Genomic DNA, 24,120 nt, shown 5'->3' with positions numbered 1-24,120 from the left:
GTCCCCGGCGCATAGTAAGCGCTTAGCGGATGACCTCGGGCGAGTCGCTTCACTTCTCTGGGCCTCAGTTCCCTCATCTGTAAAATGGGGGTGAAGACGGTGAGCCCCAGAGACTGCGTCCAACTCAGTTTGCTTGTATCCACCCGGATTGTACTTCCCAAGCGCTTAGTACAGTGCTCTGCACACGGTAGGCGCTCAATAAGTACGATCGAGTGAACGAAGGAATCCACCCCAGCGCTTAGAACAGCGCCAGGCACATAGTAAGCGCTTAACAATTACCACAGTTAATATCATTATTGAAGCGACTCGCCCTCAGTCGCCCGGCAGACAAGTGGCGGACCGGGGATTCATTCAATAGTATTTAATGGAGCGCTTCCTGCGTGCAGAGCACTGTACTAAGCGCTTGGAAAGTACAGTTCGGCAACGGAGAGAGACAATCCCTGCCCGACGACGGGCTCGCGGTCTAAAAGAGGGAGAGACAGACGACAAAAGAAGGAAACGGGCATCAATAGCGTGATTCTGACTCCCAGGCCCAGGCGCTATCGTTCACTCAATGGTATCTATTGAGCGCTTACTGTGTGCAGAGCACTGGACTAAGCGCCAGGGAAAGTACAATACAGCAATAAAGAGAGACGACCCCCGGCCCACTAGGCCACGCGGCTCCGAGCCTCAGTTCCCTCATCTGTCGGATGGGGATTTCCCGCCCGGTGGTACTGGTGAAGCTCTTCCTTCGTGCCGAGATGGATGGTATTTATTGAGCGCTTACTCTGTGTACTGAGCGCTGGGAACGTACAACCGGGCAACGGACGGGGCGGTCCCGGGCTGGCGGGGAGGGAGCGGGCCGGCCCGGCCGCTGAGGCCGCCCCGTGCCCGGCAGGCCGCGGCGAGAGCTACGGGGGCGAGGGCGCCAGCAGGAGCGACAACTTTGCCGCCGGAGAATGGGACGACCGCACGGTCCGCCACGCCTTCATCCGCAAGGTCAGTTCCGGCCCCTCCCCGTCCTGTCCGTCCGCCGCACCCCAACGCCCCGCCAAGCGGCGCGGCCTGGGAGCCGGAGGTCGCGGGTTCCAGTCCCGCCTCCGCCGCTTGTCGGCTGCGTGGCCCGGGGACGGTCACTTCGCTTCTCTGGGCCTCGTCGACCTCGTCTGGGAAATGGGGATGGAGACTGGGAGCCCCACGGGGGACAACCTCATCACCTTGGATCCACTCCAGCGCTTAGAACAGTGTTCGGCACGTAGTAAGCACTTAACAAATACCAACGTCATTATTGTTATCTCCCCAGTGCTTAGAACGGTGCTCGGCACACAGTAAGCGCTTAACGAATACCGACCTCATTATTACTATTACCCCAGCGCTAAGGACGGTGCTCGGCACATAGTGAGCGCTTAACGGCTACCGACCTCCTCATTATTACCCCAGTGCTTAGAACGGTGCTCGGCACATAGTAAGCGCTTAACAGATACCATCATTAGTATTATTATTACCTCTGAATAACTTTGCCTCTCCTTTGCCTGTTGTTAGTTTGTATGATGGTGATTGCTATTATGGCATCTGTTAATGCTTACTATGTGCCGAGCACCGTTCTAAGCGCTGGGGTGGATACAAGGTGATCAGGTTGTCCCCCGTGGGGCTCACGGTCTTCATCCCCGTTTTAGAAGTGAGGGAACTGAGGCAGAGAGAAGTGAAGTGGCCTGCCCAAAGTCACTCAGCAGACGAGCGACGGAGCCGGGATTAGAACCCACGACCTCTGACTCCCAAGCCCGGCCCGAGGCCTCGCCCCCTGCCCCTCTTCTCAGTTTCCCTGACCTGGGCTCCCAGGCTCTGTCCACTCAGTCAGTTGGTTAGTAGTATTTAGTGAGCGCTTACTATGTGCAGAGCACTGTACTAAGCGCTTGGGAGAAAACAATAATCAGACATTGGTATTTACTGAGCACCGACTGGGTGCAGAGTACTGTACTAAGCGCCTGGAAGAAAACGATAGTCGGTCATTGGTATTTATCGCGTGCTGACCGTGTGCAGAGCACTGTACTAAGCATTTGGGAGAGGACGGTAGTCAGTCGATGGTATTTATCGAGTGCTGACCGTGTGCAGAGCACTGTACTAAGCATTTGGGAGAGGACGGTAGTCAGTCAATGTCATTTATCGAGTGCTGACTGTGCTGAGCGCTTGTACTAAGCGCTTGGGAGAAAACAATAATCAGACATTGGTATTTATTGCGTGCTGACCGTGTGCAGAGCACTGTACAAGCATTTGGGAGAGGACGGTAGTCAGTCAATGGTATTTATTGAGTGCCGACTGTGTGCAGAGCACTGTACTAAGCGCTTGGGAGAAAACAATGATCAGACATTGGTATTTATTGAGCGCTGACGGTGGGCAGAACACCGTACCAAACGCTCGGCAGAGGACAATAGTCAGTCATTGGTATTTATTGAGCGCTGACGGTGTGCAGAGCACTGTACTAAGCGCTTGGCAGAGGACAGTAGTCAGTCATTGGTATTTATTGAGCGCTGACTGTGTGCAGAGCACCGAACTAAACGCTTGGCAGAGGACAACGGGGCAATAAACGGGCACATTCCCCGCCCACGGCGAGCTGACAGTCTAGAGGGGGGAGACGGACGTGAATAGAAAGAAAGAAATGAGGGATGCGGGCGTAAGCGGGTGCGGGGCTGGGAGGGGGGATGGAGACAGGGCAGACCCCGCTGGCATTTCGGACGAGGCTCCCGTTCCCGGCCAGGCCAGGGAACACACTGGGACGGGAGCGGGCGGGGTGCCCCCGGCCTGGCTCCAGGTTGGTGCCATCGTCTCGGGCTGCCCGGCGGGTCGGACCGCCCGGGCACGTTGGGGTGCAGGGGACGGTGCCCTGGGGACGCCGTGGCCCTGGCCTCCCGGGCCGGCGCCAGGTTCAGGGCCACCGCCTCGGGCTGCCCCGCGGCGGGGCATCTCCGCCCCCCCGGAGGGACACCCTGGGGATGGACCGGGCGGGAGCGACCCGTGCCCCTGGCTCCGTGTTCCAGGTTTATGCCATCATCTCGGCCCAGCTGTTTGTCACCGTGGGCATCATCGCCATCTTCACCTTTGTGTGAGTGCCTGGGCACCTGTGGGGGCGACGGGGGCGAGGGTGGGCCGGGGCTGGAGGCGGCGTCCAGGGGGCACCAGGAAGCGGGGTCTGGGAGCGCAGGGGTGGGTGGTTTGGGGGAGGAACGGGGGCAGAGCCTGGGGTAGGGGGGTTTGGGGGGGAAAAGGGGAGGCTCTGGGGCAGGACGGGGGCAGAATCGGAGGGGAAGAGGGCTTCTGGGCAGGGATCGGGGAGAGGGGCAGGACTCGGACGCCGTCTTCTCCTTCCACCCGCTCTCCGCAGGGAACCCGTCAACACCTTTGTGAAGAAGAATCGGGCCGTCTACTACGCGTCCTAGTGAGTGTCCGCCCCGTCCTCCCTCCCGCGCGCGGGGTGCCGGTTTGCGTCGTGTCTTCCGGCCTCAAATCCCTGCATCCCTCTAATAAAAATAATTCATAATAATAATGTTGGTATTCGTTAAGCGCTTACTATGTGCAGAGCACTGTTCTAAGCGCTTGGGGTAGATAGAGGGTCATCAGGTTGCCCCACATGAGGGTCGCAGTCTTAATCCCCATTTTACAGATGAGGGAACTGAGGCACAGAGAAGTGAAGTGACTTGCCCACAGTCACACGGCTGACAAGTGGCAGAGCCGGGAATCGAACCCATGACCTCTGACTCCTAAGCCCGGGCTCTTTCCACTGAGCCACGCTGCGTAATTAGGGTATTTGTTAAGCACTCATTATGTGCCGAGCACTGTTCTAAGCGCTGGGGGAAATATCAGGTCATCAGGTTGTCCCGTGTGGGGCTCACAGTCTTCATCCCCATTCTACAGATGAGGCCACTGAGGCACAGAGAAGTGAATTATAATAATAATGATGGTATTTGTGAAGCGCTTACTATGTGCCGAGCACCGTTCTAAGCGCTGGGATGGATCCGGGGTCATCAGGTTGTCCCACGTAGGGCTCCCAGTCTTCATCCCCATTTTCCAGATGAGGGAACTGAGGCCCAGAGAAGTGAAGTGACTTGCCTGAGGTCGCACGGCGGACAAGGGGCAGAGCCAGGATTAGAACCCATGGCCTTCTGACTCCCAGGCCCGGGCTCTAGCCATTACACCGTACTGTTTCCCTTGCCGCTCTAGACTGTGAGCTCGTCGTGGGCAGGGAATGAGTCTGTTTTCTGTTGTGCCGGACGCTTAGTACGGTGCTCTGCACGCAGTAAGCGCTCGATAAATACGATGGAATGAATGAATGTGCCGGACTGGCGGTTTCCATTCCTCCCCCGCCTTTCTTCGGCTTTAGCGGTTTTGAGTCCGTCCCCCCCCCCGCCCCTCCGGAGGCCTGCGCGTCCCCAGATCCTGGGGTCGACCGGAAGCGAATCCCGGGGTGGCGGGCCCCTCTCCGGCCCGGCATCTGGCCGGATTCCCCCTCTTTTCCCGGAGGCGGGAGGCGGGATTTGGGAGCCCGCGTGACTCTGTGCGGGCGTGTGACCCCCGAGCGTGTGCAGATGTGTACGGGTGACCCCGGGACGTGCTGCTGCTCTCAGCGTGTTGCCCGTGAGCGGCTCTGAGCGGGCTTGGCCACGCGAGCGGCTCTGAGCGTGTGCGGCCCTGAGCGTGTTCTCAAGCATGTTTGGCCCTGAGCGTGTGCGGCCCTGAGCGTGTTCTCAAGCGTGTGCGGCCCTGAACGCATGTTTAGCCCTGAGCATGTGCAGCCTCAAATGTGTGCATCCCTGAGCGTGTTCTCAAGCATGTACGGCCCTGAGCGTGTGCAGTCTCAAGCGTGTGCGGCCCTGAGCGTGTTCTCCAGCATGTACGGCCCTGAGCGTGTGCAGTCTCAAGCGTGTGCATCCCTGAGCGTGTTCTCCAGCGTGTGCGGCCCTGAGCGTGTGCAGCCTCGAGCGTGTGCGGCCGTGAGCGTGTTCTCAAGCACGTTCTGCCCCGAGCGTGTGCAGTCTCAACCATGTGCGGCTCTGAGCGTTCCTTCATTCCATTGTACTTATTGAGCGCTTACTGTGTGCAGAGCCCTGGACTAAGCGCTTGGGCCAGTACACTACAGCGTGGCTCAGTGGAAAGAGCCCGGACTGGGGAGTCAGAGGTGGTGGGTTCTAATCCCGCCTCCACCGCCTGTCAGCTGGGTGACTTTGGGCAAGTCACTTCACTTCTCTGGGCCTTGATTCCCTCACCTGTAGAACTGGGATGAAGACTGTGAGCCCCACGGGGGACAACCTGATCACCTTCTATCCCCCCCCCAGCGCTTAGAACAGTGCTTCGCACATAGTAAGCACTTAACAAACCCCATCGTTATTATTTATTTATAATAATAATAAATAAGGTGGTATTTGTTAAGCGCTTACTGTGCGCCAGGCACTGTGCTAAATGCCGGGGGTGGATACGAGCAAATCTGGTCGGTCACAGTCCCCGTCCCACGTGGGGCTCACCGTCTTAATCCTCATTTCCCGGATGAGGGAACCGGGGCACGGAGAAGTGAAGTGACTTGCCCGAGGTCACACGACGGACAAGTGGCGGAGCCGGGATTCGAACCCATAACCTTCTAACTTCGAGGCCCGGGCTCTACCCACTAGGCCATGCCCACAGCGAGCTGACAGTCTAGAGGGGGAGGCTCAGTGTGGGCAGGCCTCCCGGAGGAGGCGAGCTCTCAGGAGGGCTTGGAAGAGGGGAAGGGAGCCGGTCTGGCGGCGGTGAGGAGGGAGGGCCTGGTCGGGCAGGGGGCTTTGTCCGGGTTGGGGGTGGGCTAGGTTTGGGGGAGACCCCTCACCCCCAAATCCGTTTCTCCCCACAGTGCCGTGTTCTTCGGGACGTACATGACTCTGGTTTGCTGCCAGGGGCCTCGGTGAGCCCCGGGCGAGGGGCCGGAGGGCAGGGGCAGGGGCGGCGGGGGTCTCGGGGGGCGGCCGCAGGGTCTCCGGCCGGGGGCGGGGGTCCTCGGGGACCTGTGGGGAGGGGGCAGCCGGGGACCTCCGGCCTCCGCCCCACCCGCCCCCGCGACTGGGACCCGGAACCGTTTAGCCTTTCCCCCAGCTGGGCCCGGGGACCACCCTCCCCCTCGCTGGAGCCGGGCACCACTCACCCTCCCCCGGCTGGGCCCCGGCACCACCTCCCCTCCCCCTCCACTGGAGCCGGGCACCACCTCCCCTCTTCCACCTGAAGCCAGGGACCACCTACCCTCCCCAGCTGGAGCCGGGCACCACTCACCCTCCCCCGGCTGGGCCCCGGCACCACCTGCCCTCCCGCTCTACTGGAGCCGGGCACCACTCGGCCTCCCCCAGCTGGGCCCTGGCACCACCTCCCCTCCCCCTCCACTGGAACCGGGCACCACCTCCCCTCCCCCTCCACTGGAACCGGGCAGCACTTACCCTCTCCCAGCTGGACCTGGGCACCACCTCCTCTCCCCCTCTACTGGAGCCAGGCACCACTTAGCCTTTCCCAGCTGGGGCCTGGCACCTCCTACCTTCCCCCTCAGCTGGTGCGGGGCACCACCTCCCCTCCCCCAGCTGGAGCTGGGAACCATCGAAGCCTCCTAACCGGAACCAAGCGCCACCTCCCCTCCCCCTCGACTGGAGCCGGGCACCGCTTACCCTCTCCCAGCCGGGGCCGGGCACCACCTAACCTCCCCCTCGGCTGGAGCCGGGCACCGCCTCCCCTCCCCCAGCTGGAGCCGGGCACCACCTGCCCCCCTGCAGGGTCCGGGTCCGGGCTGAGGGGAGCGAAGCCCAGCGATGGCCGCCCCCTCCCCGCAACCTGGCCCCTTGACCTCTCCCCGGGCTCTTTTCTCCCGTCTCCAGGCGCCGCTTCCCCTGGAACATCATCCTCCTGTCCATCTTCGTGAGTCCGGCCCTGCCCCGTCCGTGCCCCGTCCGCTCCGCCGCCCCCGCTGGACCCCCTCCACCCTGCCCGGGGCGGGACGCGGGGGAGCGGGAGCTTCTGGGGAGATGCTCGGGGAGGACAGCTTGGGGCTCATCACCCTAAGGATAACGCTGGTATTTGTTAAGCGCCCGCTGGGTGCCGAGCACTGTTCTAAGCGCTGGGGTAGCTCCCGGGCCATCAGGTTGTCCCCCGTGGGACTCGCAGTCTTCATCCCCATTTTGCAGGTGAGGGAACTGAGGCCCAGAGAAGCGAAGCGGCTTGCCCGAGGTCACCCAGCGGACAAGTGGCGGAGCCGGGATTAGAACCCGCACCCTCTGACTCCCGAGCCCGGGCTCTAGCCACTAAGCCGCGCTACGGCGCTCGTTCAGCGCTTCCTACGTGCCGGGCACTGAACTGAGCGCTCGGGTGGATCCGAGCTAATGGGGTCGGGCACGGTTCCCGTCCCACGTGCGGCTCACGGTCTCGGGAGGAATGAGGGGGGCGTCGGATCCCCATTTTCCACATGCGGGAACTACCCGAATTCCTGCCGTCGGGTTTTCCCACCCGTCAATCGGGATTCCATCCATTCCCCGGCCCCAGCCCGTTTTTCCCCTCCCCTACCATAAGGCGCTCCTTCCCCTTTCATTCCTTCATTCCTTCCTTCATTCAGTCGTATTTATTGAGCGCTTACTATGTGCGGAGCGCTTTCCCCCTTTTCATCTTCTCCCTTTCTCTCTCTCCCTTCTCATCCCCACTCCAGACTCTGGCCATGGGCTTTATGACGGGTACTATAGCCAGGTAAGTAAGAGTAATAGTACTTAGTAATCGCTTACCGGGTGAAGAGGACTGTACTAAGCGCTGGGAGAGAATACACAGGAATTAGACAGTCGTACTTAGCGCTTACCGTGTGCAGAGGAATGTACTTCCTATCTACTTGTTTTGTTTCATTCATTCATTCATTCAATAGTATTTATTGAGCTCTTACTCTGTGCTAGAGCACTGTACTAAGCGCTTGGAATGGACAAATCGGTAACAGATAGAGACGGTCCCTGCCCTTTGACGGGTTTACGGTCTAATCGGGGGAGACGGACGGACGAAAACAATAGCAGTAAATAGGATCGAGGGGATGTACGTCTCATTAAAAGAGTAGCAAATAAATAGAATCAAGGTGATGTACATCTCATTAACAAAATAAATAGGGTAATGAAAATATATACAATTGTCTCCCCCCCTCCTAATAACAATAATAATAATGTTGGTATTTGTTAAGCGCTTACTATGTGCCAAGCGCTGTTCTAAGGGCTTGGGTAGATACAAGAGAAGCAGCGTAGCGCAGTGGAAAGAGCACGGGCTTTGGAGTCAGGGCTCATGAGTTCGAATCCCAGCTCTGCCACTTGTCAGCTGTGTGACTGTGGGCAAGTCACTTAACTTCTCTGGGCCTCAGTTCCCTCATCTGTAAAATGAGGATTAAGACTGTGAGCCCCACGTGGGACGACCTGATTCCCCTGTGTTTACCCCAGCGCTTAGAACAGTGCTCTGCACATAGTAAGCACTTAACAAATACCCACATTATTATTATTATTATTATTACAAGGTCATCAGGTTGTGCCACATGGGGCTCGCCGTCTTCATCCCCATTTTCCGGATGAGGTCACTGAGGCCCAGAGAAGTGACCTGTCCAAAGTCACCCGGCTGATACGAGGCAGAGGCGGGATTAGAACCCACGACCTCTGACTCCCAAGCCCGGGCTCTTGGCACCGAGCCACGCCCCGCGTCCCTGGTCCTCGGGCAGAATCCCCGTCCCGCGGGTGGGGGAGAACGGGTATTGGCTCCCCATTTTGCAGATGAGGAAACCGAGGCCCAGAGAAGTGATGGGACTCAGGCGACCCAGCGGAGGCGGGATGAGAACCCGGGTCCCTTGACTCTGCGGGCTCCCTCGGGACGGGGGAGGGCGGTGGGGCTGGGGTGCTGACCCCCCGCCCCCCGCCGCCCTCAGCATGTACAGCACCAAGGCCGTCCTCCTGTCCATGCTCATCACTGCCATCGTCGCCGTGATCGTCACCATCTTCTGCTTCCAGACCAAGGTGAGGGGGAGCGGGAGGCGGAGCGGGACCCCGCCGGCCCCCCGGGGGGAGGGGACGGAGCCCTGAACGCCTCCTCCTGCAGGTTGACTTCACCTCGTGCGCCGGGCTCTTCTGCGTGCTGGGCATCGTCGTCATGGTGACGGGCATCATCACGGCCATCGTGCTTTCCTTCAAATACGTGAGTGGCGACCCCCGCCCCCAACCCCCACCACCCCCCGCGCAGCCGCGGGATTGTCCTTCAAATACAGAATCATCACGGCAGGTGTTAAGCGCTTACGAGGTGCCAGGCTCGTAGGAAACTAACTCTCTTCCCCCCTTCCAAGCCCTCCTGAGTGCTCACCTCCTCCAGGAGGCCTTCCCACACTGAGCCCTCCCTTTCCCTCTGTTCCCCCCCGCCCGCTGCTCTTCCCCCTTCCCCTCAGCACTGTGCATATCTGTATATATTATTTCATTCATTCAATAGTATTTATTCATTCATTCATTCATTCAATAGTATTTATTGAGTGCTTACTATGTGCAGAGCACTGTACTAAGCGCTTGGAGTGAACAAGTCGGCAACAGATACAGTCCCTGCCGTTTGATGGGCTTACAGTCTAATCGGGGGAGACGGACAGATGAGAACGATAGCGATAAATAGAGTCGAGGGGAAGAACATCTCGTAAAAACAGTGGCAACTAAATAGAATCGAGGCGATGTACAATTCATTAACAAAATAAATAGGGTAACGAAAATATATACAGTTGAGCGGACGAGTACGGTGCTGTGGGGATGGGAAGGGAGAGGTGGAGGAGCAGAGGGAAAGGGGGAAAAGAGCGTTTAGCAGCGGAGAGGTGAAGGGGGGGTGGTAGAGGGAGTAGAGGGAGAAGGGAGCTCGGTCTGGGAAGGCCTCTCGGAGGAGGTGAGTTTTAAGTAGGGTTTTAAAGAGGGGAAGAGAATCAGTTTGGCGGAGGTGAGGAGGGAGGGCGTTCCGGGACCGCGGGAGGACGTGGCCCCGGGGATGACGGCGGGACGGGCGAGACCGAGGGACGGCGAGGAGGTGGGCGGCGGAGGAGCGGAGCGTGCGGGGTGGGCGGTAGAAAGAGAGAAGGGAGGAGAGGTAGGAAGGGGCGAGGTGATGTGGAGCCTTGAAGCCTAGAGTGAGGAGTTTTTGTTCGGAGCGGAGGTCGATAGGCAACCGCCGGAGTTGTTTAAGAAGGGGAGTGACACGCCCAGATCGTTTCTGCGGGAAGATGAGCCGGGCAGCGGAGTGAAGAATAGACCGGAGCGGGGCGAGAGAGGAGGAAGGGAGGTCAGAGAGAAGGCTGACACGGTAGTCTAGCCGGGATATCACGAGAGCCCGTAGCAGTAAGGTAGCCGTTTGGGTGGAGAGGAGAGGGCGGATCTTGGCGATATTGTAGAGGTGAAACCGGCGGGTCTCGGTAACGGATAGGACGCGTGGGGTGAACGAGAGAGACGAGTCAAGGATGACACCGAGATCGCGGGCCCGAGAGACGGGAAGGATGGTCGTGCCATCCACGGTGATAGAGAAGTCTGGGAGAGGACCGGGTTCGGGAGGGAAGATGAGGAGCTCAGTCTCGCTCGTGTTGAGTTTTAGGTGGCGGGCCGACATCCAGGTGGAGACGTCCCGGAGGCGGGAGGAGATGCGAGCCCGAAGGGAGGGGGAGAGGACAGGGGCGGAGATGTAGATCTGCGTGTCATCTGCGTAGAGATGGTTGTCGAAGCCGTGAGAGCGAATGAGTTCACCGAGGGAGTGAGTGTAAATGGAGAACAGAAGAGGGCCGAGAACTGACCCTTGAGGAACTCCAACGGTTAAAGGATGGGAGGGGGAGGAGGCGCCAGCGAAGGAGACCGAGAAGGACCTGCCAGAGAGGTGAGAGGAGAACCGGGAGAGGACGGAGTCCGTGAAGCCGAGGTGAGATAAGGTGTGGAGGAGGAGGGGACGGTCGACGGTGTCAAAGGCAGCAGAGAGGTCAAGGAGGATCAGAATGGAGTAGGAGCCATCGGATTTGGCAAGAAGGAGGTCACGGGTGACCTCAGAGAGAGCAGTCTCGGTAGAGCGGAGGGGACGGAAGCCAGATCGGAGGGGGTCCGGGAGAGAATGGGAGTTAAGGAATTCTAAGCATCGATCGTAGACGACTCGTTCTAGGATCTTGGAAAGGAAGGGTAGTAGGGAGATAGGGCGATAACTGGAGGGGGAAGTGGGGTCGAGAGCGGGTTTTTTTAGGACGGGGGAGACGTGGGCATGTTTGAAGGCAGCGGGGAAGGAGCCATTGGAGATCGAGTGGTTAAAAATAGAAGTTAAGGAAGGTAGGAGGGCAGGTGCAGAGCACTGGACTAAGCGCTTGGAAAGGACAATTCGGCAACAGATAGAGACCGTCCCTGCCCGTCGTCGGGCTTACATTTATTACCCTATTTATTTTGTTAATGAGGTGTCTATCTCTATGATTCTATTTATCTTGATGACGTGGTCTTCTTTTGTTCTGCTCTGCCGTCTGTCTCCCCCGTTTAGACCGGGAGCCCGACGTTGGGCAGGGATTGTCCGTTGCGGAACTGTCCGTTCCAAGCGCTTAGTCCACTGCTCTGCACATAGTAAGCGCTCAATAAATACTATCGAATGAATGAATACTGAGGGCCGGGGTGGATCCAAGCAAATGGGGTTGGACCCAGTCCCTGCCCAATACTTGAGCCATTCCCCCGCCCCTTCCCTGCCCCTCTCCCGTCTCCGCCGTGGGCACTCGGCGGCCGCTCCTTCCCGGGGCCCGGCGTCACCCACCCCCAGCCCCGCCGAAGGCCCGGCCCTGGCCGGGTCGTCATGATGACGAGAGTATTTGTTAAGCGCTGACTATGTGCCAAGCGCTGGGGTAGGTCCGGGGTCATCGGGTTGTCCCATGAGGGGCTCACGGTCTTAATCTCCATTTGACAGATGAGGTCACCGAGGCACAGAGAAGTGAATTATAATTATAATCGTAACGATGGTATTTGTGAAGTGGTAACTGTGTACCAAGCACTGTTCTAAGCACTGGGATAGATACAGGGTCAGCAGGTTGTCCCACGTGGGGCTCACGGTCTTAATCCCCATTTTACTGATAAGGTCACTGAGGCACAGAGAAGTGACCTCCTTCTTGCCAAATCCAATGGCTCCTACTTTCTCCTAATCCTCCTCGACCTCTCAACTGCCTTTGACCCTGTCGACCGTGCCCTTCTCCTCCACACCTTATCTCACCTCGCCTTCTCGGACTCAGTCCTCTCCCGGTTCTCCTCTTATCTCTCCGGCCGGTGGTTCTCGGTCTCCTTGGCGGGCTCCTCCTCCCCCTCCCATCCCCAACTGTCGGAGTACCTCAAGGGTTCAGTTCTCGGCCCTCTTCTGTTCTCCATCTACACTCACTCCCTCGGCGAACTCATTCCCTCTCACGGCTGCAACTCTCATCTCTACGCAGATGACACCCAGATCTACATCTCGGCCCCTGTCCTCTCCCCCTCCCTTCGGGCTCGCATCTCCTCCCGCCTCCGGGACGTCTCCACCTGGATGTCTGCCCGCCACCTAAAACTCAACACGACCAAAACTGAGCTCCTCATCTTCCCTCCCGAGCCCTGTCCTCTCCCTGACTTCCCCGTCACCGTGGACGGTACGACCGTCCTTCCCGTCCCTCGGGCCCGCGACCTCGGTGTCATCTTCGACTCGGCTCTCTCGTTCACCCCACACGTCCGATCCGTCACCGACACCTGCCCGTCTCACCTTTATAATATCGCCAAGTTCCGCCCTTTCCTCTCCACCCAAACGGCTACTTTACTGGCTCTCGTGATATCCCGCCTGGATTATCGTGTCAGCCTTCTCTCCGATCTCCCTTCCTCCTCTCTGGCCCCGCTCCAGTCTATTCTTCACTCCGCTGCCCGGCTCATCTTCCCGCAGAAACGCTCTGGGCCTGTCACTCCCCTTCTTAAAAACCTCCAGTGGTTGCCTATCGACCTCTGCACGAAACAAAAACTTCTCACTCTAGGCTTCGAGGCTCCCCATCCCCTCGCCCCCTCCTACCTCTCCTCCTTTATCTTTTTCTCCCGCCCACCCCGCAGGCTCCGCTCCTCTGCCGCCCACCTCCTCGCCGTCCCCCGTTCTCGCCTGTCCCGCCGTCGACTCCTGGCCCACGTCCTCCCGCGGTCCCGGAACGCCCTCCCTCCTCACCTCCGCCAAACTCATTCTCGTCCCTTCTTCAAAGCCCTACTGAGAGGTCACCTCCTCCGAGAGGCCTGCCCACACTGAGCTTCCCCTTTTCCCTCTGCTCCCTCTCTACCCCCCCTTCCCCTCCCCTCAGCTAAGCCCTCTTTCCCCCCCTTTCCCCCTGCTCCTCCCCCTCTCCCTTCCCCTCCCCTCCGCATTGGGCTCATTTGTCTATATTTTTATTCCCCTATTTATTTTGTTAATGAGGTGTCCATCCCCTTCATTCTATTTATCGTGATTATGTTGTCTTGTTTTTGTCTGTGTACCCCGATTAGACCGTGAGCCTGTCGTTGGGCAGGGACGGTCTCTAGTTGTTGCCGAATTGTATATGCCAAGCGCTTAGTACAGTGCTCTGCACATAGTAAGCGCTCAGTAAATACTATTGAATGAATGAATGAATGAAGTGACTTGCCCAAGGTCACACAGCAGACAAGTGGCAAAGTTGGGATTAGAACCCACGACCTCTGATTTCCAAGCCCGGGCTTTTGCCGCTAAGCCACTGGGAGCCCACTGGGGGGCGGAGATTATCTCTACTGCTGTACTGTACTTTTCCCCAAGCGCTTAGTACAGTGCACTGCACATAGGAAAAGCTCCATAAATAAGATTGAATGAATGAATGAATGAGACAGAGACAGGGAGAATGGGCCAGGTTTGTGGGCAGGGAACGTGTCTGTCTACTGTTGTTGTCCTCCCTCAAGCGCTTAGGCCAGTGCTCTGCGCACAGTCAGCGCTCAATAAATACGATTGAATGAATGACCGAAGAGGTGTGGACCGTGTAGTTGTGAAGCATCCTGCCCTAGTGGACAGATCCCGGGCCTGGGAGTCAGAAGGACCTGGGTTCTAATCCCGGCTCCGCCACTTCCCTGCTGTGTGACCTTGGGCAAGTCACCTCACTTCTCTGGGCCTCAGTTTCCTCATCTGTGAGCCCCACCATGGACAAGGGACTGGGTCCAACCCCATTGGCTTGGATCCACCTCAGTGCTTAGTACAGCGCCAGGCACACACTAAGCAGTTCACACGTGCCACAGTTATTAGGATAGAGCCCGGGCCTGGTTGTCAGAGGGTCATGGGTTCTAATCCTGCCTCCGCCACTTGTCTGCTGAGTGACTCTGGGCCAGCCACTTCACTTCTCCGGGCCTCGGTTCCCTCATCCGTCAAATGGGGATGAAGACTGGGAGCCCCACGTGGGACAATCTGATCGCTTTGTATCCACCGCAGCGCTGAGAACGGGGCTTGGCACGTAATCAGCGCTTAACGACGACCATCATTATTATTATTATCATTATGATCATTCTTTTTCTGGGTCTCAGTTGACCGCCTCTGTAAAATGGGGAGGGAGACTGTGAGCCCCACGTGGTTTGGATTGGCTTGGATGCCCCCCCCCCCAGCGCCTGGCACATAGTAAGCGCTAAACAAATACCATTATTATTATTATTATTATTATTAATAATAATACTAAGCTGTGTGACTCTCCGTCCTCCCCCGCAGGTGTACTGGCTGCACATGCTATACGCAGCAATAGGCGCCATTGCCTTCACCCTGGTAAGTGCGCGACTACCCAACCCCCGACCCCTGACCCCCCGAGGCCCTGAGACCCTCCCCCTCCCCCTCCGCCAGGCTCGGGGGGCGGGGCCCGGCCGGCGGCCGCCGCCCTGATTGGACAGGTGGGGAGGGGCGGGGCCCTGCCTGCGGCAGCCGCCCTAATTGGTCAGGAAGGGAGTGAAGGGGCGGGGCCCTGATGGCGGTAGCCGCCCTGATTGGACGGGTGGGGAAGGGCGGGGCCAGGCCGGCGGCCACCGCCCTCGTTGCCCGGGAGGGGCGGGGCCCTGATGGCGGGCCGCCGCCCTGATTGGTCAGGAAGGGAGTGAAGGGGGCGGGGCCCTGATGGCGGCCGTCGCCCTGATTGGTCAAGAGGGGCGCCCTGCTTGGTCAGGAGGGAAGGGGCGGGGCCCGCCCGGCGGCCGCAGCCCTGATTGGACGGGTAGGGAGGAGCGGGGCCCTGCCGGCGGCGGCCGCCGCCCTGATTGGTCAGGAAGGGAGTGAAGGGGCGGGGCCCTGCCGGCGGCCGCCACCCTGATTGGAAAGGAGGGGATGGGGGGCGCTCTGATTGGAGGGAAGGGGCAGAACCCTGCGGAGGGGGCGGGGCTTACAGAGGCCTGCGGCCAGAGAAGGGGCGGGAGCCGTGGGAGGGGGGGAGATCTGGGGAAGCCCCTCCCCATGGGGGCGGGGCTTACATGGTCCTGAGGAGGGGCGGGGCTTAGAGAGCCCCTCCTTCATTCAGTCGTTATTTATTGAGCGCTGGCTACGTGCTGAGCACTGTCCTAAGCGCTTGGAATGGACAGTTCAGCCCCACATAGAGACCGTCCCTGCCCAACGACGGGCTCACGGTCTAATCCGGGGAGACAGATGGCAGAGCAAAACAGAACAAAACAAAAACGAGACAACATTCAATAATAATAATAATAATAGCGTTGGTATTCGTTAAGCGCTTACTATGTGCAGAGCACTGTTCTGAGCCCCGGGGGAGCTCCAGGGTCATCAGGTGGTCCCACGTGAGGCTCCCAGTCTTCATCCCCATTTGACAGATGAGGTCACTGAGGCCCAGAGAAGTCAAATGACTCGCCCACGGTCCCCCGGCTGACAAGTGGCGGAGCCGGGGATTCAAACCCGTGACCTCTGACTCCCAAGCCCGGGCTCTTTCCACTGAGCCACGCTGCTTCCCATAATAATAATGGTATTTATTGAGCGCTCGCTCTGTGCAGGGCACTGTACTAAGCGCTTGGAATGGACCGTTCGGCAACAGTTAGAGACCGTCCCTGCCCAATGAGGGGCTCACGGTCTAGCCGGGGGGAGACAGACGGCAGAGCGAAAGAGAACCAAACAAAAACCAGACAACATCATCAAGATCAACGGAATGAAGGGGACGGACGCCTCATTCACAAAATAAATAGGGGAATAAATAATATAGACAAATGAGCACAGTGCTGAGGGGGAAGGGGAGCAGAGGAAAAGAGGAGGCTCAGGTGAGCTCTCAGGAGGGCTTGGAAGAGGGGAAGATGACTCGCCCGGTGCACGGGGCTCTCTGAGTTTTTGGCGCAGGCAGGGTCTCGTCGCGTGTCTGGTCTGGTCCGGTTCTGTCCGGTCCTGTCCGGTCCGGTCCAGTCCGGCCCCACGTGGTCCCCGGTTGTCGTGTGTCCCCCCCCCCACCCCCCACCCCTGCGCCCCGCAGTTCCTGGCCTACGACACGCAGCTGATCCTGGGCAACCGTAAGCACACCATCAGCCCCGAGGACTACATCACCGGCGCCATCCAGATCTACACCGACATCGTCTACATCTTCACCTTCCTCCTGCAGATCGTGGGGCGGGACTGAGGCCCGCGGCCCCCGCCCCCCGACCCCCCGACCCCCCGACCCCCGTGCAGGGCCGGGGTCACCGGGCCTGGTCGGGTGGCGGGGGGGGGGGGAGCCCCCCTCTGGCATCTCCCCCAGCCCCCCTCCGCTCCTCCTTTCCCCAGACAGAAGCCCCCGCCCCACAGGACCGAGGGAAAGGGAAAACCATCACCCCGCCTTACTTCCTGTCCTCAGTTTCCCCCCCTCCCCAGAGGGCCCTATCGGCCGGAATCGCGTCCATCCCCCGGGCCGGGGCCGGGGGTCTCGCCGCGGTCCCTAAGGGGGGGATTGGGGGAGAGGAAGCCGCCACCAGAGGGAAACACCTCATCCCGGCCTAACGCAACCGACTGTCCTCCGGCCCCCGTCCGTCCCGGCCCCGACCCCTTGCCGGCCACCCCCGGGGTGCCTAACGCCCGGCCGTGGGCGCCGGTGGCTGTATGGATATTATCGAGTGCCTTAAATTGGGGGTCGGGAGAGGGGGGCCGGGCCGGGACCCGTCCCTCGGCTGCGGAAGCGGAAGATTCCGCGCAGACCCCTGCGCCGCCGACCAGGCCGGACGGCAAAATCGACAAAGGGCCTCGGCCCGGGCACGATGAAAACTCTGTAACGGATGCTACGTCCACCCTCCTCTTCGTCTACCCTCCGGGCTCTGGCTTTTTCTCTCGGCCTCGGGGCGAGGACGCTGGAGATGGGCCTGGGGGAGGATTTCCGCTTCTTCAAACGGGGGGGCCGGGCGGGAGGGTGATAACAATAATAATAACGATAATAACGACGGTGTTTGTTAAGCGCTTACTATGGGCCAAGCGCTGTTCTAAGCGCTGGGGGGAGATCCGAGGTCATCTGGTTGTCCCCCGTGGGGGTCCCCGTCTTCTTCATCCCCCTTTGACAGATGAGGGAACTGGGGCGCAGAGAAGTGAAGCGGCTTGCCCAGGGTCACACAGCGGACAGGTGGCGGAGCCGGGATCGGAACCCACGTCCTCTGACTCCCAAGCCTGGGCTCTTTCTGAGGGTGCCCTCTTTGGAGAAGCAGGGTGGCTCAGTGGATAGAGCCCGGGCCCGGGAGTCGGAAGGACCTGGGTTCTAATCCCGGCTCCGCCGCGTGTCTGCTGTGTGAGCCTGGACAGGTCACTTAATTTCTCTGCGCCTCAGTGCCCTCATCTGTCAACTAGGGAGTAAAAGTAATGACGCTATTTGTTAAGCGCTTACTACGTGCCGGATACTGTACTAAGCGCTGGATTAAGACTCTGAATCGTATGTCAGACAAGGGACGGTGTCCAATCCGATCAGCTAATAATAATAATAATAATGTTGGTATTTGTTAAGCGCTTACTATGTGCCAAGCACCGTTTTAAGCGCTGGATGTATCTACCCCAGCGCTTAAAAGAGTGCTTGACGCATAGTAAGAGCAAAACCGTTATTATTCTTATCACTATTACTACTAGAGAAGCAGTGGATAGAGCTCAGGCTTGGGAGTCAGAGGTCGTGGGTTCTAATCCCGGCTCAGCCGCTTGTCGGCTGCGTGACTTCGGGCCGGTCACTTCACTTCTCTGGGTCTCAGTTCCCTCATCTGTCAAATGGGGATGAAGACTTGGGAGCCCCGCGGGGGACAACCTGATCCTCCCCAGCGCTTAGAACAGTGCTTTGCACACAGTGAGCGCCTAACAAATGCCATCCCTATTATTATAGTTAATATTATCCCTGAATTGCACCTGCATTTCACATTGATACGGGCAGTTTCCAGCATGGGAATGAACCCCCCGCCTCCCTCTCTCCTCCATTTTCCACCAGCAGGTCGTGGACCTTGGGGTCTCTTAATTAAGAGATTAATTACGTGAAATTAAGCCCCGGGTGCCTGCGTCCCTCCTGCGCCGTCCAAACTCTCGGACAGAGCGGTGCGGCCCAGTGGGAGGAACCCGGGCCCGAATTCCGATCTCCCCTCTGCCTCTTGTCTGCTGCGCGACCTTGGGCAGGTCACTTCCCTTCTCCGGGCCTCAGTCGCCTCCTCCGTAAAATGGGGACCGAGGCCGTGTCCGGCCCGATTAACTTGTATCGATCCCGGCGCTTAGTACGGTGCCTGGCGCAGACTAAACCCTTAACAAATACCGTAAATGTCACTTCACTTCCCTGTGCCTCAATTATTTTATCTGTAAAATCGGAATTAGGACTACGAGTTCTAGGTGGGAGGGGGACTGGGTCCAACCTGATTATACCTTGTGTCAATCCCCGCACCTGGCATAGAGTAAACCCTTCCCAAATATCATAAAAGAGTCGCTAGATTTCTCCGTGTCTCACCTTACCTGTAAAATAAGGATTAAGACTATGAGTCGGATGTGGGACAGGGACCGCGTCCGACCTGATTCATCTGTATCAGTCCCAGCGCTTAGTACAGTGCCTGGCACGTAGTAAACCCTTAACAAATAACCATAAAAGAGTCACTTCTCTGGGCCTCAATTACTTAAGCAGGGCTTGGGAGTCAGAAGTCGTGGGTTCTAATTCCGCCCCCGCCACTGGTCTACTGTGTGGCCTTGGGCAAGTCACTTCACTTTTCTGTGCCTCAGTTCCCTCATCTGTAAAAAGGGGATAAAGACGGTGAGCCCTACATGGGACAACCTGATGACCTTGTATCTCCCCCCAGCGCTTAGAACAGTGCTCGGCACATAGTAAGCGCTTAACAAATACCATCATTATTATCATTATTATCTGTAAAATAGGGACTAAGACTTCGGTGTGTAGGACAGGGACTGTGTCCATCCCTGATTAGCTTGAATCCACCCCGGCGCTTAGTAGAGTGTCTGGCGCTGTACCGCGAAGAGGCTAATAAAGACCAGAACTAACATAAAGCGCTTAGTGCAGTGCTCTCACACAGTAAGCGCTCAGTAAATACGACCGAATGAATGAATGACTAGCGTAGAGGGCGGCGCAGGCTTTATTTCCCAGCCGGGCGCCCCCTGGTGGAGGCGGCGAGAACGGCGAGGGGGGGAAGCTGCTCGCGCGCGGCCGCGTGACCTGGTCACGCGAGGCGAAGGGGGGGGGGAACGGCACACCCGCCCCCCCCGCCTGTCCGTCACCCTGCCACAGGCCCCGCCCCTTCCGGTCCCACCTGTCAGTCACCCCACCCGCTCTAGCCCCACCTGTCGGTCATCCCGCCACCGGCCCCGCCCCTTCCGGTCCCACCTATCAGTCACCCTACCTGTCAGTCACCCCGCCCGCTCCATCCCCACCTGTCGGTCACCCCGCCACCGGCCCCTCCCCTTCCGGTCCCAGCTGTCAGTCACCCCGCCGCAGGCCTCGCCCCTCCCGGCCTGAAGTTGGGCCTTGGCTGGGCTGGGGGGCAGGGGGGCTGGGGGGCAGGGGGGCTGGGGGGCAGGGGGCTGGGGCCAGGGCTGGGCTTGGGCAAGGAGAGCTGGGGCGGGGCTGGGCTGGGCTGGGCTAGGGGGCAGGGGTCGTGCCCGAGTCCCGGGCCATGTATCGCTGGCGCTCGTAGGCGCCCGTGTTTGACGCCCGCATGTTCTGCCGCGCCCGGAGCTGCTTGGCCCGGTTCCGGTCCACTTGGCGCTTGGTGAAGACGAAGAGGAGGATGCCGCACGGAAAGCCGATGGCCCTGGGGGGATCCGATCGGAATCGTAACCGCGATGGAAAGAGCCCGGGCTTGGGAGTCGCAGGTCGCGGGGTCTGATCCCCGCTCCGCCACGCGTCAGCTCTGGGACTCTGGGCAAGTCACTTGACTTCTCTGGGCCTCAGTGACCTCATCTGTAAAGTGGGGATGAAGACCGGGAGCCCCACGTGGGACACCCTGATGACCACCTATCTCTCCCTGTGCTTAGAACAGTGCTTGGCACATAGTGAGCACTTAACAATACCATCATCATTATTATTATTACCTCATCTGTAAATGGGGATGAAGACCGGGAGCCCACGTGGGACAACCTGATGCCCTTGTATCGCCCCCAGCTCTTAGAACAGTGCTTGGCACATAGTAAGGGCTTGACAAATACCATCATTATTATCATTAATGGTATTTGTTAAGCCCCTGCTATCTGTCAGGCACTGTTCTAAGCACTGGGGTAGGTACTGTAAGCCCATCGATGGGCAGGGACTGTCTCTATCTGTTGCCTAATTGTACATTCCAAGTGCTCAGTACAGAGCTCTGCGCATAGTAAGCGCTCAATAAATACTATTGATGAATAAATGATACAAGACGATTGGGCTAGACCCAGTCCCTGTCCCACATGGGGCTCCCAGTCTTCATCCTCACTTGACAGATGAGGTCCCTGAGGCCCAGAGAAGCGAAGTGACTCGCTTAAGTTCGCACAGCAGAAGAGTGGCAGAGCCGCGTTTAGAACCCAGGTCCTTCTGTCTCCCTAGGCCGTGCCGATGGGACAGACGGACACGCATACAGGCGTGCTGTGCCACCGTGGGAGGCGGGGCACGGTGGTCCCCCCGCAAGCAGACCCCTGTTCCTCAGTCGCCCGTCCACCCCGGCACGGTCCACCCCCGGCACGGCCCACCCGGGGGCCGGTGGTCCCCAGGATGCCGCTCGGGGCCCGGACACCCCGTGGGGCCGGCGGCGGAGCGGGACTCACCAGGCCAGACCCACGGGCCTCATGGGGTTCTTGGCCGTCTTCTGGGGGATGTACTCCAGCCCGGGGGGCAGCCGTCCGGGCTCCGCTTGACCCCGCGGGGCTCCGGCGCGGCCGTGGACGGGGCGCGGTCCGGGGCGGGCGGTCCGGCGGGCTGCGGCCCCCGAGAGGATCCCTACAGAGATCAACGGGGGACCCGGGTTCTGATCCAGCTCCGAGAAGCGGCACGGCGTGGTGGATAGAGCACGGGCCTGGGAGTCAGAAGGTCATGGGTTCTAATCCTGGCTCCAGCCCTTAATAATAACGATGGTCTCCGTTAAGCGCTTACTATGTGCCGGGCACCGGGGGAGATACGAGGTCATCGGGTTGTCCCTCGTGAAACGCACATTCTTTATCCCCATTTTCCAGATGAGGTCACTGAGCCACAGAGAAGTGAAGTGGCTTGCCCAAGGTCACAAGGCAGACGAGCGGCGGAGCCGGGATTAGAACCCACGCCCTCTGACTCCCAAGCCTTGATTCTATTTAGTTGCCATTGTTTTTACGAGATGTTCTTCCCCTTAACTCTATTTATTGCCATCGTTCTCGTCTGTCCATCTCCCCCGATTAGACCGTAAGCCCCTCAAACGGCAGGGACCGTCTCTATCTGTTGCCGACTTGTTCACCCCAAGCGCTTAGTACAGTGCTCTGCACATAGTAAGCGCTCAATAAATACTATTGAATGAATGAATGAATGAAAGCCTGGGCTCTTCTCTGCTTCACTTGTCTGCTGTGTGACCTTGGGCAAGTCACTTCACTTCCCTGGGTCTCAGTTACCTCGATCATTCAGTCGTATTTATTGAGCCCTTACTGTGTGCAAAGCACTGTTCTAAGCGCTTGGCCCTGTCTGTAAAATGGGAATTGAGACTGTGAGCCCCACATGGAACAGGGACTGTGTCCAACCCGATTTGCTTGTGGCCACCTCAGCGCTTAGTACACTGGCCCACAGAAAGCGCTAAACAAATACCATAATTATATTTGTTTATTCATTCAATCATATTTATTGAGCGCCGACTGTGTGCAAAGCACTGCACTCAGCTCTTGGGAGAGTACCATACAACAATAAACAGATAAGCGCTATGTGTCGAGCACTGTTCTAAGCACTGGGGTAGATACAAGATACAAGTTAATCAGGTTGGACACAGTCCCTGTCCCCCCATGGGGCTCCCACTCTTCAATCCCATTTTCCAGATGAGGGAACTGAGGCCCAGGGAAGTGAAAAGCGACTTGCCCAAGGTCACCCAATGAAGCAGCGTGGCTCAGTGGAAAGAGCCCAGATTGGAGAGTCAGAGGTGGTGGGTTCTAATCCCGCCTCCGCCACTTATCAGTGGGTGACTTGGGTCAAGTCACTTTACTTCTCTGTGCCTCAGTTCCCCCATCTGTAAAACGGGGATGAAGACGGTGAGCCCCACGTGGGACAACCCGATGACCTTGTGTCTCCCCTAGCGCTTAGAACAGTGCTCGGCACATAGTAAGTGCTTAACAAATACCAGCATTATTATAATTATAATTCACTTCTCTGGGCCTCAGTTCCCTCATCTGTAAAATGGGGGTGAAGACTGGGAGCCCCACGTGGGACGACCCGATGACCCTGTATCCCCCCCTCCAGCGCTTAGAACAGCGTTCTGCACATAGTAAGCTCTTAACAAATACCATCATGATTCTTATAATTCACTTCTCGGGGCCTCAGTGGCCTCATCTGTAGAATCTGGAGAAGCAGCGTGGCGCAGTGGAAAGAGCACGGGCTTCGGAGTCAGGGCTCATGAGTTCGAATCCCAGCTCTGCCACTTGTCGGCTGTGTGACTGGGGGCGAGTCACTTCACTTCTCTGTGCCTCAGTTCCCTCATCTGTCAAATGGGGATGAAGACTGTGAGCCCCACGTGGGACAACCTGATTCCCCTGTGTTTACCCCAGCGCTTAGAACAGTGCTCTGCACATAGTAAGCGCTTAACAAATACCAACATATAGAATAGGTTTGAAGCCTGTGAGCCCCACGTGGGACAACCTGATGACCTCGTATCCCCCCCCCCCCAGCGCTTAGAACAGTGTTTCAGCGCTTAGAAGGGGGCCCTGCACACAGTCCGGCGCTCAGTAAATGGGACCGAATGAAGAGGCGGCGACGGGATTGGAAGCCAGGGCCGGGGCCCGGCCGGAGGCAGGGGGATGGACGGATTGACCCCGTCTAGGTGGCGCAGCCGACAGCCAGGCGGGGGCTCTGTCCTCAGACAAGCGCTTAGGGCAGTGCTCAGCACACACTCAGCGCTCAATAAATACGACTGAATAAATGTCTGACTGACTGACTGACTGAGCGAGTGAGCGAGTGAGTGAGTGATCAAGAGGGGCCCCGGGCCAAGGCGGCCTCTTACCCCTCAGGGCGGCCAGAGAACGCTGGGCCGCCGCCGCCGCCATGTTTCCGGAAGTGGCCGCCGCGCCGCCTGCCGGGAGTTGTAGTTCCCGCCCAGCCCAGGCGCCTCCTCCCGGCCTGCCCCGCGGCACGCTCCTCCTCCCCCACGCTAACCAACCCTCGCGCTGTCTGTCTGTCATTCATTCAGTCATTCATTCAGTCAGTCATTCGTTCATTCAGTCAGTCAGTCAGTCAGTCAGTCATTCTTTCAGTCAGCCAGTCACTCATTCATTCAGTCATTCAGTCATTCGTTCATTCCTTCAGTCTGTCAGTCAGTCATTCAGTCAGCCACTCATTCATTCAGTCAGTCAGTCATTCGTCAGTCAGTCAGTCATTCGTTCATTCGTTCATTCGTTCAGCCAGTCAGTCAGTCAGTCATTCGTATTGACAGAGCGCTTACTAGGTGCAGAGCACTGGACTAAGCGCTTGGAAGGGACAATTGGGCAACTGAAAGAGGTTGTCCCTGCCCAATGCCGGGCTCGCGGTCTAAT

General features: G+C 58.5%; 2 protein-coding genes across 2 annotated transcripts in view; one reads left to right on the top strand and one right to left on the bottom strand.

Moving 5' to 3' along the window:
- The window catches only part of TMBIM1 (transmembrane BAX inhibitor motif containing 1), a 40,848-nt gene extending 24,008 nt beyond the window's left edge, over window positions 1–16,840 (top strand). The window contains exons 3-12 of the mRNA XM_029068143.2: window positions 878–978; window positions 3,015–3,079; window positions 3,359–3,412; window positions 5,855–5,905; window positions 6,858–6,897; window positions 7,679–7,716; window positions 8,915–9,002; window positions 9,085–9,180; window positions 14,707–14,760; window positions 16,448–16,840. Coding sequence (XP_028923976.1) covers window positions 878–978; window positions 3,015–3,079; window positions 3,359–3,412; window positions 5,855–5,905; window positions 6,858–6,897; window positions 7,679–7,716; window positions 8,915–9,002; window positions 9,085–9,180; window positions 14,707–14,760; window positions 16,448–16,591 — 731 coding nt within the window. The 3' untranslated portion in view covers window positions 16,592–16,840. The remainder of the gene's footprint in view (window positions 1–877; window positions 979–3,014; window positions 3,080–3,358; window positions 3,413–5,854; window positions 5,906–6,857; window positions 6,898–7,678; window positions 7,717–8,914; window positions 9,003–9,084; window positions 9,181–14,706; window positions 14,761–16,447) is intronic.
- A 3,166-nt stretch (window positions 16,841–20,006) lies between these two features.
- Window positions 20,007–23,634, bottom strand: LOC100086140 (probable hydrolase PNKD). The gene is made up of 3 exons (XM_029063071.2): window positions 23,592–23,634; window positions 21,193–21,364; window positions 20,007–20,210 (listed from the first exon to the last, which is right to left on the bottom strand). Exons 1-3 carry the CDS (start codon window positions 23,632–23,634, stop codon window positions 20,039–20,041), a joined length of 387 nt encoding a protein of 128 aa, XP_028918904.1. The 3' UTR covers window positions 20,007–20,038.
- Between the last annotated feature and the right edge of the window lie 486 nt (window positions 23,635–24,120).

This window comes from Ornithorhynchus anatinus, chromosome 1, assembly GCF_004115215.2.
Source record: "Ornithorhynchus anatinus isolate Pmale09 chromosome 1, mOrnAna1.pri.v4, whole genome shotgun sequence".
NCBI classification, from domain to species: Eukaryota; Metazoa; Chordata; class Mammalia; order Monotremata; family Ornithorhynchidae; genus Ornithorhynchus; species Ornithorhynchus anatinus.
This window is presented reverse-complemented; position numbering and strand designations above follow the sequence as displayed.